Source organism: Lemur catta, chromosome 3 (assembly GCF_020740605.2).
Source record: "Lemur catta isolate mLemCat1 chromosome 3, mLemCat1.pri, whole genome shotgun sequence".
NCBI classification, from domain to species: domain Eukaryota; kingdom Metazoa; phylum Chordata; class Mammalia; order Primates; family Lemuridae; genus Lemur; species Lemur catta.
The window spans coordinates 3,624,936-3,641,900 of NC_059130.1; the positions used below are offsets into that span (position 1 = coordinate 3,624,936).

General features: G+C 35.7%; 1 protein-coding gene across 2 annotated transcripts in view; it reads left to right on the forward strand.

Annotated features, from left to right (window-relative positions):
* Positions 1–16,611, forward strand: part of MAEL (maelstrom spermatogenic transposon silencer) — a 30,955-nt gene extending 14,344 nt beyond the window's left edge. For both annotated transcript variants that reach the window (XM_045546616.1, XM_045546615.1), the window contains 6 exons: positions 701–755; positions 881–1,022; positions 11,335–11,397; positions 12,151–12,283; positions 15,425–15,500; positions 16,059–16,611. In XM_045546616.1, the coding sequence (XP_045402572.1) occupies positions 701–755; positions 881–1,022; positions 11,335–11,397; positions 12,151–12,283; positions 15,425–15,500; positions 16,059–16,246 (657 nt within the window). In that variant the 3' untranslated portion in view covers positions 16,247–16,611. The remainder of the gene's footprint in view (positions 1–700; positions 756–880; positions 1,023–11,334; positions 11,398–12,150; positions 12,284–15,424; positions 15,501–16,058) is intronic.
* The last annotated feature ends 354 nt before the right edge of the window (positions 16,612–16,965 follow it).

Sequence of the window (16,965 nt, forward strand, 5' to 3'; positions counted from 1 at the left end):
CCATAAAAGGTGCCAAAAGAAAGGATTTTTGCCTGTGTATTAGCTGTGTGTTAAAACAAGTTCATTCTGAATTGTTTTTAATGTTACTAGGTATAATGCCTTTTTAAAAAAATTTCTCTGATTTTAGAGGGCTTTTGAAGACTGCAAAAGCTGAACATATGTCTACTTTGGTAAATCACATGTTTTTTGAATTCCCCATTCTGAAATACCTACAATAGCTTTTCACCCCGAAGAATGGATGCTACATTCTGTACACCTGTCCTTCCAAGAAAGATTACCTTTTATTCAAAAGTATCTTTGTGACAGCCCCTCCCCCCTTTTTTGTAATATTTACAGAAACTTTATTCTTTATTTTGTCCAAATTCTTCTAGGCTAGGAATTTAAGAATTAGGTTTTAACCTTGCTACTTTTTAGTGTAACAACGAGCAGATTACCTAATCTTTTACCGAACATTGGTTTCTTCAATAACCTACCTTAGGTCTCGCCTCTCAAAATATGTTAATATTGCTGTATAAATGTAACTGATTAATAGTAGCAGTGGTCTTTTCTAGTGTATGTCAATTATTTCTATAGTTCTCATTTCAGTTCACAAACTCTTCAGTCTTTCTCTCCTGCACCCCCACCCCTATTTTGAAAGGAAAGCCTTAATTAAAAGTAACTCAAGGTAGGAGAAAATACAAGTTTTTTTTTTCTTCTGCAGTCTGATGATAGAGCCAGAGTCAACTGGTGTTTGAAGCATATGGCAAAGGCATCAGGTAAGTAAAACTCTAGGTCGCTGCAGAAGCACGTTGTAACATCTGTATTTGTTTCTGGTTTGAGATATGTGTTCTAGAAACCTACATTTACTAATTGTATGTGTTTTTCTATTTACTAATGGAAGAAATCAGGCAAGATCTAGAACTTCTCACTGTAGAGGACCTTGTAGTGGGGATCTACCAGCAAAAATTTCTCAAGGAGCCCTCCAAGACCTGGGTTCGAAGTCTCCTAGATGTGGCCATGTGGGATTATTCTAGCAACACAAGGTATTGATAGAAGTTGTGTAATACAGTAATTTTCACGTCTTTTCTGAACTGAGAAAATATGGTAGGACTAGTTATCTTTGCCTTTTTATGCAGCATTTTCCTATGAAACTTTAGAAGCATTGTATTACCTTGAATGTAAGATTTTATGGATTGTAAGATACATTACTTTGTGTACCGCTCAAAACAAAAACTGCCAAATACACTGTTCTTTTTTATCACTTAAAATTTTTGTGCTGATGAAAAAATGTTTTTAGAATTATTTGGACAGATTTTTTATTACATAGAACTCTTGTACTTAAAGGACTATATTTGTGAAATGGCAAAAGAATTTTTTATTTTGAAATAATCTTAGACTTATAGAAAAGTTGCAAGAATAATACAAAGCATACCATTCTCTTATATTCCCTAATTGTTAACACTGTAATACAATTTCTTTATAATTTTTTCTCTAAATATAAACACACTGTATTTGTAAACTACTTGAGAGTAAGTTGTTTTCATTATGTCTCTTTGTACCCAAATACTTCAGTGTGTTTCCTAAGCATAAGAATATTTATATTACCATAGTATAATTACCAAAATCAGGATATTGCCATTGATACAGTACTCTTATGTAATCTGAAGATGATATTCATATTTTGTTAGTTGTTCCAGTAATGTTTTTTATAGCCCCCCCAAAAATCTAGTCTAGAGTCCAGTGCAAGATCACATGTTGCACTTAGTTATTATGTCTCTTTAGGCTCCTTTTATCTGAAACAGTTCCTCAGTCTTACTTTGATTTATTTTTTGCAGACCAGTTACTTTATAGAATGTTTCTCCATTTAAGTTGGTCTGTATTTCCTCATGATTAGATTGAGGTTTTGCATTTTTGGCAGGAATACCTGAAAAGTGATGATGTGTCTTCTCAGTGTGTCACATCTGGAGGCATATGATGTCAGTTTGTCTCAGCACTGGTGATGATAACTTTGATCACTTAAGGTAGTATCTGTCAGATTTCTCCACTGACTGTTTTTCACCTTATAATTAATAAATATTTTTCAGGGAAATACTTTGAAATTAGGCAGCTATTCTAGTCTTCAAATTTTTATATACTAGTTTTAGTACCCAGTGACAATTTTTGCCCAAATCAACTATTACTATGTTTGTGAAATGGTGATTTTATTTTCTAATTTGATTGTTCTTTCTGCATTTATTAGTTAGCATTCTACTGTAAACAAGAATTTTTTCTTTTCACCTATTTATTTTTTTCATTTATGTGAGTATGGACTCATGGATTCCTATTTAGTGGATTATAATCTGTTAATACCATAATTTATTTTTATGCTCAAGTTGTTGTGTATATGGCCAGTGGGATTCCCTTCAAGCAGTGGTTTCTTTGTCCTTCCGACATTGCCTCATCATTCTTTGAGCACTTCTTTGCTTTCTATCTGGCACAATATGTTCTAGGCTCATCTTGTACTTTCTCTGCTCCAGCCTTGAATTAGCCATTTCTCTAAGAATACCTGGTTCATTTCAGTGGAACATATTATATAGTATTTAGGAGATAGGAACTGGGTGCTAGGTGTACTCATTTTTTACTAGAGCATCATTAATTTTAGGTTCCCTTAGTGGAGAGAGCTAGGAAGTATATATGTATGTGTATATACACACCCTCCATACACATTTTTATGTAGCTAGGTCTTTCACTCTCTGTCTCACCAAGATTTCATACTGCACCTACAATTTTAATCTAATACCATAGGGTTCTTTAGTGTTCCACTTTTTTATTTTTGTATTTCCTTTCTCTGAGGGCAAGAAACCTGGCTCTCAATATTTTTCAGAATTATGTGGTACCACCATTGTAAAAAAAAAAAGACTAACAATGGTTCAGAATTTGTTTATAGTTATTTTTAGTCTGAAAGTATGTAACTAAAATACTTTGTTCAAAAGTTATTGTTTTACCCCTTTCAGTGTACTTATTCTTTTGAAATATAGTTCATTTGTTTATTTCTATTCCACTTTTGTTTTTTCCCTGCTTTTGTTAATTTAATTGTCTCCTGAATGTCTAAAGCATCACCATATGTAAACAAAAAAAGTATAGTCAGAAGTGTCACTTCATTCTAGCTCCATAAAAAAGCTTGAGATTGCATTAGATTTATAAATTAGGGAGAACTGAAATCTTTATAATGTTGAGTTGTATACAGGGACAAGCAATGTTTTTCCATTGTTCAAGTCTATTTTTGTGTTTTTCAAAGATGTTTTAAAATTTTTCTCACACAGACTGTATATCTGGGACTGGTGCATTTTTGTGGGGGCAGTTCCTCGATAACTATCTCTTCTACAGAAGTTGCTTTGATTATCAGGCTTTCTAATTCTAATGTGGTAAATTTGGGTAATCTGTATTTCCCTAAGAAATTTTACATTTTATATAGATTTTTAATTTTTTTGTTTAAAGGTCTGCAAGGAAAGTAGTCTCTTAAAATTTTTTAAATTTGCTTCCTTGGTGGTTTATCTCATCATTCCTTATATATTTGTGCCCTCTCCTTTTTTTTCTTAAGCTAGCTAGTATGTTGTCTATTTTAATTTTTCAAAACGACAGGATTTTAATTTATTGCACCTATTTTTTATTCTCTTATTCATTTTTTATTTTATCTTATTCTTTTTGTGGTTCTTCTAGTTTTGGGGGGCTAGGAACTTAATTCATTTATCTTTTGTTAGATTTTTATTGATAAGCATTTAGTAGAGTGAATTGTCTTTTAATTATTATTTTTAATAAATCCCATAGATTCTAACATGCAATATTTTCATTTGTCATTTTTAACAAATTCTGCCATTTCAACTCTCAACCAGGAGTTAAATATAAGGCTTTTAAGTGTCCAGATGAAAAAGCCTTTCTGATTTTTGTTTCTGTTAGCAAATTCTAACGTTTTTGCATTGTGATCAAAGAATGTCGTTTATAATATTTCTACTGGATGGAAGTTATCATTGTTGGGGTTTTTTTCCCTAACTTAATATATAATTAATTTTTGTAACTATTCTATGGGCATGTGAAAATATGTATTCTTTATTTTCAGGGTGTAGTAGTTGTTATATACATAAGCTCTACATTGATTATGTTCAGATTTTCTTATCTCTTTGTCCAGTTGATCTTGTATTGAGAGTGGTTCTAATCTCTTCAGTTACTATGCTTCTGTCAGTGTCTCATTGCATCTCTTTTAGTTTTAAACGGGTCACTGTGTTATTTGATGCCTTAAAATTTGCGAACCTCGATATAGTAGATTGATCAGGGCTCATGGACAGGTGTTCCCTGTGTTCTTTCTATGTCTAAATCTTTTTCAGATGGTTTGTACTTTATTTCCTTGAGTTTCTGGAAAATACAACTCCATTATATTGCTTTGTGTTCCTTTTGCAAACTTCAGACAGTTAATTCTCTTGCCCTTAGCTATCTGATCTTTTTGCCTGAAATTACTTGATCATTTTGCCTGGAAACCTTAGTCTTTTTTTATTTTTGAAGTCTAATAGTTTTACTAGGGTGTTTTTCTGAGTTTATTATTGCAGGTCCATTTTCCAAGGCGTTTGATGAGCCCTTTCAATATATAGAATCAGGTTCTATTTCTGGAGATTTTTCTTAGATCATTTAATATTATATAGTTCTATCCCACTGCTTAATTTTTTTTTCTTAAAAGAATCCGATATATCTATGTTTGATCTTCTTTGCCTATTTTTCAATTTAATCACTTTTTCTGACCCTTTTTACTTTAATCATTTATTCTCTTGATAATTTTCTGCTTTCTTCAATTTTTCTTATTAACTTTCCTAATGAATCTATTCTTCTTTGGCCAGTTTGTAATTTAGTTCTTTTCCAGTATGATTTTGTCTTTTTTTCTCTTTTGTTCCTGAGTTTAGTCGACTGTTACTTTCTTTTTTTTTTTTTTAATTATTTCTGTTTCTGAAGTTTCCCATTCAGGGTATGTTTCCATATCCACACATTCTTTTGTGAGAATATTTAATTCAGTGTGGAATTGTATGTTACAGTTTTCTTCTCCTTGATGTTTTTTGGGGAGGAGAAGATGAGGAGGCGTTACCAGCTAAAGTGTTTTCTCATTTTATGTTTTCTTCTTATAATAGCTTTCTATAGATGAAGGTGCATTATTCCTTTGCATTTCTTAAACAGGACTGATAATTTGTGAAGAGGTTTGAGAGTCTTTAGAGTTCAAGAGCTTCCTCTTTAGTCAGCATAGCAAAGTATAGGTTCTTTAATGAATCTTGGGGGGGTTCTGGGGGTATGGTTTGTAGGTCCTTTCAGGCTTACTTTCTTTCCTTTCCCTTCCTTTCTTTCCTGTAGGATCCTAAATTTCCCCCTCTTGCTTTTTTTTTTCCCTCCATCTGATTTCTAAAGGGCTCCTCTCTCTCCCTGTTTTCCTCAGCACAGGCACTTTCCTATAGTTAGTGCTCCTGTCTACCAGAACTCAGTTTCAGTATTTATATAAACAGTGGACTTTATCATTGTGAGGATGATTTTAATTTAATCTTAGGCTCTCTGTTTCCTTTCTCAGTTTTTTTTTTTTTTTTTCTGAACACCACTCTCCATATAAAGGCTTGAGGTGGGAGATTGAGAAATTGCTCCATTGGAAATTAAAGTTTTCTTTTTTCTATTTACAAGTAATTGACTTTTGTAGTGTTCTATCTTCTAATTATGCTGCAGGTATAGATTTTGTCTGGTCTGTTTTGGTTGTTTTGTTCTTGTCAATCTGTAAAGTTTATGGATGATGTTGGGATATTTGGATTTATGTACCATTACCCCAGCTGTTGGCTGAAGTATTTCAAAAATTTTGCATTCAGAGTCACTGAGTGTCCATGGTTTTTATTGTATATAACATTTCTTAAAACTCCACGGTTGTCTCTGGGGTTTTCTTCCAAGCAACTGACACCCTTTCTGCAAGTTTTGATGCTGCTCTTTCTTGATCTTATCTGAAGAGATCAGTAGAAAGTTTTCAGAGACAAACCAATACTTCCTCAAATAATCTTTAAAGGGTTTATTTACTAAATGTTGAAGGATTGCAATTGTTTAGTTACCATCAAGAATAATAAATTTCTACATGCTTAGGCCATTGCAACTATTAATATTCCTAGACTGTCCAATAGCAATTGTAGAATGCCTTCAATTGTAAGATACATTCTAATTTTGGTTAGAATGTGATAAGAGCACACTTTATAATTGAAGAAATACAGTGTTGAGTTCAGTAGAGTAAGTACACACTGCAATAAGACTAGAGTAGCTTTGGTATAAGACATTCTTAGAGGCCTATGCCATGCGATTTTCTTAAAGGTGAAACTGTAATATAATACTTTAAGCACTTTTGTAATAAACTGCTCTGGACAGGATGAATCTGCTTTTTACTGAGCTTCATAACATAGCAATATTGCAATATATAATATTTTATAAGGAAGCTTGGATTGTAGTGGACAATAGAAACTGTTGTTAGAATTTGCTAATATAAGTAAATGGGAATCATTTCAAATACCGCTCTTCAACACCTCCTAAAAGACCTCAGGTTTATAGTAAGTTTTTGATAAAAGTTTTGTCTAGCTCTAGGAGAAATGGGTAGGTTTTTTTAATATTGGTAAAATTGAGTACAGTTACACAAAGTGCATATTAGAATTTAAGCAGGCTGTTAATAACTATCATATTATTTTGGAGGCTAAGAATATTTATAATTTTATAGATCTCTCATCCTTCTGATGCTTCTTGCCATAAATGTCTTTAGACTAACTCACTCACAGTCTGTGATCTGCTGATTAAAGCATGGTGGCCTTTATGGGATCAACAAATAATTTATTGAGCATTTCCTCTGCAAGGCACTGGACTGAAGGTACAATGGTGAGCAAAATTAGTGTGGTCTCTCCCTTTCAAGAAGCTAACAGTTAAGTGGGAAAGAGACATACACGAACAAAGAAAATGGTAATTATAGCTTGTGGTAAGTACTAAGAAGGAAATCAACAGGATACTCTAACAGAGAAGAGTGTGTAAAAAGGAAAACTATTTTATAGAATGATCAAGAAGACTTTTTTAAAGGGCATGACGTTAAAGCTGATAGCTAAAGTGTGGGAGAAGGATGCAGCCGTGCAAAAAAAATGGAAAGAAGAACATCTTGGGCAGAGTGATAAAAAGACTTTGAGGCTAAAGCTTGGTGTTTACTAGAAATTATTAGGCAATCAGTGTGACTGAGAAGTGGTGAGCAAAGATGAGAATGCGCAAGGTGAGATTTAAGAAATAAGGAGGGGCCAGAAGCACAAGGCCTTGTTAGCCGTAAGAAGGAATTTTATAAAGTAGGGAAGTGTCAGATTAAGTTTGTAAAAGATCTCTGAGTTTTTAATGGTTGGATTATAAGGAGGTAAGAAAGAAAGTATGGAGCCTGTGATTATTAGGTGGTTTCTCTAGTCCAGGCAAGAAATGGCTGATGCTAGGATGGTGACAGTAGAGATGCAGAGGAATAGGTAGATTTAAGATTGGTAAAAGTCAGTAGACCTTGCTGGTAGACTGAAACCAAGGAGAGAAAATGGAAAGAAATGACAAAATATGATACCCAGGTTTTTAGTGTTTACTACTGGCAGATGGGGAAGAAGTAAGCAAGTTTAGAATGTTCAGAGGTACTGGTGAGACAGTACATGTGGAGATAGCAAGCAAGTAGCTGTTCGTCCTGACCTAGAGCTCTGTGGAGAGGTTTGGGTAATGTCAGCCTTCTCTTTTCACTACGTGCTGGACGTTGTTCTGGGCACTGAAGCTACAATGAAGAGAGACAAATCCTCTTTCTTGATGGACCTTATAGCATGTAGATGAGATGATCTAGGCAGAAGGCAGAAAGAGAAGAGGACTTAGCACAGAGCTCTAACAAGCTCTGACATTTTAAAACTTGGGCAGAGGCTTACTTTTTGAAATCTCAGTACCTCTCAGCCTATAAATGTTACCACGTTACACAAATCATCATAGCTGTCATCAGTGTTGATGAGGGTTGAAGAGATGAGAAAAACTCAGGTCCTGGATGCAATCATTTTGTAAATCCACTTGAAGTGCTTAGTGGGACCAAAAAAGTCTTCTTGAACATTCTGTAAAATAGTGTGACTTTATGCACATTCTTCTCTGTTAGAATAGCCTGTTAAGGCTATTAGTTTGCTTTTATTCTCTGGATCATCTCATTCTTTTGGGTTGTGAGTTGTGGTCTTCCTATTTTGGTCTTTTTCATTGCAGGCTTTCCTTGAATGTCTGATTATCCTTGATTATGTTCATATTTAGAAATCAGGCTGCAAAGCCAAGTAACCGTTTCATATTGTTCAGTGGGGACTGTCAACTGATTAGGCTTTTCTATAGGGAAAGCAGACAAAAGTGCTAAATGTTACGTTGAAGGCAAAATCCTAAATGCCAGAATGTGGAGGCCTTTGCTATAGGGTACCAGCAGCCATTCTTGTTGCTTGATTCTCCAGGAATAGTTCACTTTTTGCATGGGGTCAGGGAAGTTGACTATACTTTCTGCAGAAGTTCAGCCTCATGTCTTACCTCTGCTCTCTGGGTAGGGACATGACTCTGAGTCCAGAGCCTCAGAGTTCTGATAGGCAAATCCTTTCCTGCTATAGCCTCTAATGAGAGCACTGAAGACTGTGACTTCTTTCCAGCTTCATCAGTTAACCATTTCTTTGTTTTCTTCATTTTCCACAAATTTGTTAAACTCTCTTCTGTGGAGGCCTGTTCCTGTTTTTTCCATTGTTGTGAACACCTACCATTTTTACTCTTTGACTATCATTTTGATAGAGCCTGGGGAACAAGAGGAGATAAATTTGTGCATGTGTTTATTAATTCACCATCGTGAACCAGAAGCCCCAGAAATAGTAGTATTAAGAGATGCAGTTTTATTCTTTGACATCACTTTAGAATAGTTTTTCTTAGCCCAATTTAGTGAGCTTTTCATATTTAATAAAAATGTGAGCAGCTCTTGTACATAGGTGCTTGACTGTTTCTATGGTAAATATGGGAAAGAATGACATCTTTGCCCTCAGAGCTCCTCTCTGATAAGAGCAATAAAGCATGTGAAGACACTAGAGTCATATACAGTGATTTCTGGTAATTTTTTTTTTTTTTTTTTGAGACAGAGTCTTACTCTGTTGCCCAGGCTAGAGTGCCATGGTGTCAGCCTAGCTCACAGCAACCTCAAACTCCTGGGCTTAAGCAATCCTACTGCCTCAGCCTCCCAAGTAGCTGGGACTACAGGCATGTACCACTATGCCTGGCTAATTTTATATGTGTGTGTATATATATGTATATATATATATATGTATATATGTATGTATTTTTAGCTGTCCATATAATTTCTTTCTATTTTTAGTAGAGACAGGGTCTTGCTCTTGCTCAGGCTGGTCTCGAACTCCTGAGCTCAAACAATCCGCCCGCCTTGGCCTCCCAGAGTGCTAGGATTACAGGCATGAGCCACCGTGCCCAGCCGATTTCTGGTAATTCTTAAGAGTTTCAAAAGGTTGTTATAGATCAGATGATGAGGGAGAAGTCACTTGAAAGGGTTTAAAAACTGTGAAATACTTTACAGAATAAATGTTTTCTTTGGTTCTTGTGTAAAGACGGATAGAATTTCTGTGAGCAGAGATTTGGGTTGAAGGAGAGAGGACCTTTCTGATAGAAAATGGCCTGAGTGACTCAGAGAATGACAGGCCAGAGACTATTCAAGAAAAACCACTGTGTCAGTTTGACTAGACTAGAGCATATATGTAGCTGTAGGATGACAGTGCTTCATAAGGCTGGTAAAGACAGGGTTGTCCTTTAAAAGGAGGAGGAATAACAATGCTGAAATAGGAGAGAAGGAGATCATTGGGACCTTTTGAGATGTAGAAGAGGATATAAAGGCCTTTTATGCTGCACATATTTGAGTGAGTGAGATAGTGTTGGAGCTTTGGGAGTAAGCTGTGACTTTAGCTTAACAAAATACACAAAAAGCAATTCTGATTTTTGACAGATTTATACAATGAACCTTCCTTTGCTAGAAAATACACTCATACTTTTAGGGAGATTAGTGGGAATATTTGGAGGAAGAGGATCAAGAAGTATGAGTAAAAACAGATCAAAACAATGTCATTTTTAATAGTGTAACTGTAGATTTGGAGACATTTTTCCCCAGGATGAGATTTTTGTAAGGTTTTTTTGTTTGTTTTAATCCTGGAGTATATTGTTAGTTTTTCAGTTGCTTTCATTTCAGATCTGATCCCCAATGGAAAATGTGTACATGAGGTAGTGGATACACTTGGGGTTTGAATTCTGGACAAGGAGCAGAACTAATTAGAAACTAAAAATGACTTGATTCTGTGTTATTGTCTAAGAAATTAGGTTTAGTTTTAACCTAAAGCTTCATTTTAAGAGTTTTATGCATCACATTTATGAGATTAGTTTTCTTTGGAAAAACAGTGGGAAATTCTTCATCTTATTTTTAGATAGTGTTCCATTCCATTAAATAACTTTTGTTCAGTATTATTTAGCATGTTTGTAATTTTAAATGAAGATTCTTGCTAGGTTTAGGTATGCTTTGTATTGTGTGAGTAGTGCTGTTCTGAGTCTTAATAGATTATGTATACAGTGGAAAGATATATGTAAGTTTATAGTGGCTCTTGTCATGAAAGTATGTTGTTTTGCACATGTAACCTTGTATTGAATCACATAAATTTCCTCTCCAACATCACGTCCTGAGGTTTTCACTCAAACACCACCTTCTTAGTGATGCCCTTCCTGCTACCTTACCTAAAATGTTGTCTCTCCCCAACATTTCATATCATCTTTTTCATTTTTTTCTCCTTAGAATTTACCATTTTCTAAATTACTGTGTGTTATGCTTGCATATCTTTTTTAGTCTGTCTTCCCCACTAGAAAGTAAGTTTTGTGTGGACAGTAGTTTCTATTTTATTTAATATTATATCTCTAGTGCCTAACAATCCTGGCACAAACAGTGTGCATTCAGTACATGTTGAATGAGTGCATGTTAATCTTAGTCACTAATGTGCCCCTAGAATACTCATTTTATTTCAAGGTAAAATTTAACTGTTATGGTTATGTATAGTTTGCATAATATCATGAATTTATATCAGAGGAAGTAACATAAAATTTGTTTTTAAAAAATCTTTTTGTGTGTTAAATTAGGAGTCTTAATCTTTGAGTAACTGTGTCAGTTTTTCTTAATGATTTCAGGTAAGTACATTAGAAATCTTTGCATATAAAAACCCTTAAACAGTACTACTTCAGTTAGGATATTAAAGTCTTGGTTTTTTTTTTTTTTATGTACAGGTGCAAGTGGCATGAAGAAAATGATATTCTCTTCTGTGCTTTAGCTGTTTGCAGGAAGATTGCGTAAGTTGGACAAAGGGATTTCTTCATAGTGCTGCATTCTGCATTGAATTCTTTGCCATTTTGCTTGCTGTTGCTTTGGCAGCTGGGGTGACTCTCTAGTCACTTCTATTTTTACAATTCTATTTTAAACCAAAGGTGGTTCTTTACTTCATGTTACTTTTATTCTTCTGTCCATGTCACTATTCACCTAAGCAATTTGTGTGAACCATTCAGAAGCACTTGTTGAAAATTTTCCTTCTAGGACTCCTGTAGGAGAGTGAGATTCCCTGTTATCACTAAAGACATTTCCTTGTGAAGGGACTCTAAAAACAAAGACCCTTTTCTTCTCATTCTGTAGTAAAAGCACCTGGAGCCCCAGATATCTGGGTCTTCTGGTAGCCTTTCCACAGAGCGGATGATTATTGGTTCTGAGGATATGTAAGAGTTTATGGTTGTAGTCTTATTTCTGCTGCTGCCCTCTCCTTGCCTTAAATATTTGAGAATCCTGGTAATCTTAACCCTCATTCCCATTCCCTTATAATGAACCTGAAATTTTATCTGGTAATCAGAAGATTGCTTACCAGTAATAACCTGTTATATGATATATATTGCTACATATTCGTATCTCTTCTCTGAATCTCTAAATTTATTTTTTCTCAATTTAAAGTGGTATTTAAGACGCTTTGTTTATGTTAGAGATTTTAAAATATAAATGCTTTTAGAGTAAATAAATTGAGATTCTGATAGTGAATTTTTTCTTATTTCCTTTTAAAGGTACTGCATCAGTAATTCTCTGGCTACTCTCTTTGGAATCCGGCTCACAGAAGCTCATGTACCACTACAGGATTATGAGGCCAGCAATAGTGTGACTCCAAAAATGGTTGTGTTGGATGCAGGGCGTTACCAGGTAAGGAGCTAACTGTTTGGAGCTTTCTGGTCTCTCTGGCTGTCCTACTCAATGTAGTCCTGGTCAACAATAGCTAAATATCAAGGCTCTGTTTGGTTCTTTCCTTTCCCTTAAAAATTATTTTCAAATCTCTCTGGCATGTCAAACTTAATTCAGTTGGATCTTGCATAAAATCCTTTCCCTTCCTGGTATATTTTCTTACTACATTTAACAAAATTTTAAGAAAATTAAAATTGGCATTTAGTCTTTATACAAAACACATCCAAAGATGTATTCTAAAAATTAAATATCTGAATGTAGGTAACATAAATATTCTAAGTATCTACCTCAAAAATATTTAAGACCTGATTGAGGATTTGGATAAAAGCTTAGTTTCTCTGCTGCCATTCCTCTCTCCTTGCCTTTTACTTATTAGCAGTCCTCTTTACACTATTAAGCATAGCAGTTAAGAGTATGGATTCTAGAGTCAGAATCCTGAATTTTATTTTGGGAAATAAATACAAAGCCTGCTACATACAGGCTTTGCGACCGTATGCAAGTTATTTGATCTGTGCTAATTCCTTAACAAGAACAATAATAGGGGCTAGTTGCTGTTACAGTTAAATGCAGCAATATGTGAAAATGCCAAGACCTCTGCCTTGGAACATAGTAGGTAATAAATAAATGTTGTTATTTTTTAAAAATAGGTAACAGTTAATAAAAAAGGAAACTCAAAAAATGGAATGAACTATTGATACAAACAACTAGGATGAATCTCAAAGACATTAATTATGCTAAGTGAAAGAAGCAGTCTCCAAAGGTTATATACTGTATAACATACTGTGTGAGTCCATTTACATGACATTCTTGAAAAGACTTGAAAAGGAGAGAGTCCAGAGCTCTCCATATATACTCTGGGCAAGACCCTTCTGTCTCCTCCATCTTAACCCTTTGCCCAGTGGTTCACAACTTGATTTTGTGTCCTACAGGGCTGCAGTCCCCAACCCTGGGCTGTGGACTGGAACTGGGGGAGGCAAGTGGTGAGGGAGTGAGCACAGCAGGAGATGAACGAAGCTTCATCTGTTTCATCTATACAGCCGCTCCCCATCATTCGCATCACCACCTGAGCTCCACCCCACCCCCACCCCACCCTCCATGGAAAAATTGTCTTCCATGAAACCGGTCCCTGGTGCCAAAAAGGTTGGGGACTGTTACTCCATGGGACATTTGGCAGTGTCGACACATTTTTGGTTGTCACAACTGGGGAAGAGGAACTACCGACATCTGGTGAATAAAGGCCAGGGATGCTGCTAAGCATTTTGTCTATACAGCACGGCCGCCCACAGTACAGCATTATTTAGCCTAAAATGTCATTAGTGCCCAGGTTGAGAAGCCCTGTCTGAGCCTCATCATCACCATCTGTATTGACATCATCAGCATTAATCTCAATAATGTGCTTTTCATTGTTTACATCGGTTACTCTGGGAAGCCCAGGACTCCTAGATTCTGTGTCATCTCCCAGACTCATCTTATTTAGCTGATCCTGTTTCCCAGCCCTCCCCAACTTCTAAGAAACCTTCCCATGAATCTTCTCAGCCTCAGATATCAGCTAAATCTCAGATATCTTCCACCTCTTTTTGGGGAAATCTGTTTACCTTCTTGGTTCTAATTAAAACTTGACCCCCACCCCCACCCCCCCCGAGGATACTGCTTCTCTGTTAGCCCTTTCAAATGGTGACATCATTTTCTCCCTCATTTGTAATGAGCCTACATTTGAAGTAGTTGTCCTTGATTGCAGCTTCCAGACTTTCTTATGCCTTCTCCCTAAAATTCCTAGACTTTGAATCTCATGCCATGAAGGCTGTAGGACCTGACAGCCCCTTTTCAGAGTCAACAGACCCCTGAGTTGATCCTCCTCACTGTTAGAGCATCACTGTGCCAGGAGATCAGTTTTCCCATCAGAATTCCTTATTTTAGCTTCTTTGTAGGTAATCTTTACTTCCAGCTGCCTGACCTCTCATTCTTTGATTCCTCTCCAGTGATCCTGTCTTCTGCCACACAGTTTTCCACTCCCATGATCATATCCTGGACCCCAGTGGCACTTCCTCCATAATTTCAATTTCAGACATAATCCTGGCTACCACTGTCTTCCTCTAGTACCCTGGTGTCAGCAATTCTTTCACCCTACTAGGACCTGCAATTCATTTATGCCTCCACTGTGTTACTTTCCCTTATGGTGCCACCGCATTGCACAACTCCAGGGGCACCATTCACACCAGTAATGCTGCAGCCTCGTGTCTCCTTCTTTACTACCTCCATCCCTCCCTCCCGCCTCCTTCCTTCCCAGCTTAAATTCTTGGTCTGTCATTTCCACTGCCTTGCAGTCACTGTCAACTCCCTTGGCTCTCTTTTCTTCATCATAGTTGATATACTAGTCTTGATTAAATCTAGGTCTAAAACTTCACCTACTTTACTCTTATACCTATGAAGCTAAACAAGGCTGGAAAGAAACTACCATGCTGTCTGATCTTACTGAATATTCATCATCACCAACTTTAAGTGGGCCCTTAACATTGCCTGGGAGTTATCCATTTCTGTAGTCTGATTAGTCTCCTACTCTCCTAGACAGTTACTTCTCATCTTCTTTCCCTTCAAACTTCCATCACCTCTTCCCTCACCCTTGTAGCTGATACCCTTGTCTCCTGTTTCTCTGAGAAAATAGAATTAATCAGGAAAGATTGTCTGCATATTCCTATCACTTCATCTACCTGCATCTCTCATCTGCTTTACTTCTGTTTTAATGAATGGTCTATGTTCATATCTAAAACCAGTCTACATATATTTTAGATCTCATTCTCTTACCAGTCAAGGACATGGCTCCAGTAATTTTCCCCTTTCTTGTGTCATCAGGGTTTTTCTATGTTCTGATTCATTCTTATCAGCAAACATGTTATAATCTCATCTTTAAAAAAAGCAAACCATCTAATTCCGAATTTTCCTCCAAAGTCTACCCTGTTTCTCTCCTTTTGCAGCAAAAGTTGATCAGACATTGGAAAAGTATTTGAATGTTATCATTTTTAAAGAGTAATTTGAAATTAAAAACCATCCAATAATTGATAAGAAATAAACATTTTTTTCTTCTGGTATTCCTATTATTTACAGAAGCTAAGGGTTGAGAGTCCAGGATTCTCTCATTTCAACTATTCTAATCAGGAACAAAGATCAAACACACCCATTGGTAAGCATCTTATGTTTTATCAAAATTTACTTGAAGGATATTAGGGCCTCAAAGCTTATTATCTAGATCCCAGGGGTGATATTTAAACCAATGTTTCCAAATTAGTTTTGGGATATAAGGAGCTTGTTGAATTGGTGGTTTTATTTAGAATTAGCACCTTTAACAATTTCGATGTGTACATTCTGGGGTCATTTTGAGACAGTGTATCTTATTCCTCAGAATTTTGTTCAGGGCTCTTAAAATAAAACCTGTTTTTCTTATAGTAGCTATAGTTTTATAGTTTTGATGTGATGTCTTTTGGGAGACAACAAATTTTAAAAGCTAGTCACATGAAATTTCAAGTGATGCCTAAAGAACTTCAGTTAACATTTCCTGGGCCAAGAATGAAAAGAAACGTTCTTGTTCAGTCTTTTGTCTGTAAGAATCTTCCCATTCTTGATCCATTTAATTATGGCTTAGTAAGAGCCTGTAGTAGGATGAGTCAGTTAATTGAGGTGTCTCTTTATAATAAAATTATAAAATTGCTATGTTTCTTTTTTCATATTTTCAATACCCTAGGTGACTACCCATCTGGGGTGAAAATTTCTGGCCAAAACAGCAGTGTTCGGGGAAGAGGGATTACCCGCTTACTAGAGAGCATCTCCAATTCCTCCAGCAATATCCACAAATTCTCCAACTGTGAGACTTCACTCTCACCTTATATGTCCCAAAAGGATGGATACAAATCTTTCTCTTCCTTCTCTTAATGATGGTACTTTTTTCAATTTCTGGAAAAATAACAGGCCCAACTTCCCTTCTGACTATAGTCATATTAAACAGATCATATCAATGATAACTATCACAACTGTAAAAACTACCTAATTTGTAAGGAAATTCTGTTTCATAGATTAAAAATAATTGTGGTTGGAGAAGATCTTGGAATCTTTGCCTTTTTTTTTTTTTGAGGGATTGTTCTACTTCCTGACTGTATGATGGGTATACTATTCAAGTTTTGAGTTCTGTAAGAACAAAACTGGCATTTTCAGAGTTGTGTTTTTGGGAATGTTATAAATTGATAATAACTTCCCCCAACAATAAAAGTATCGAATATCTGTTATGAAAGGTTCTAAAATAGTGTTAGTCTATTTCTTCCTATTATAAAATGGGAATCTTATACTAGAAACCTGCAGGCTATTTTCATTGCATATAACTAACAAAATTAGCCTTTAACAAACATTTTTTAGAAGCCTTTGAAATATGCTTACTTTGGCAGAAAGAGTCATTTGAAAGATAAGAAGGCAGAATGAGAAAGGTTATGTAATTTACCCCAAGTCACATGGCTAGTGACCAAATTCCAGGTCCCTTGGACCACAGAGCTCTTTGCGTTCACCAAACAGAAGTCATGTTGAGTCAAATATTCACTCTGTGATTGACTTAAACTGGCTCGTGTTCTCAATCTCTGGGATATTACTATATATAGCCCAGA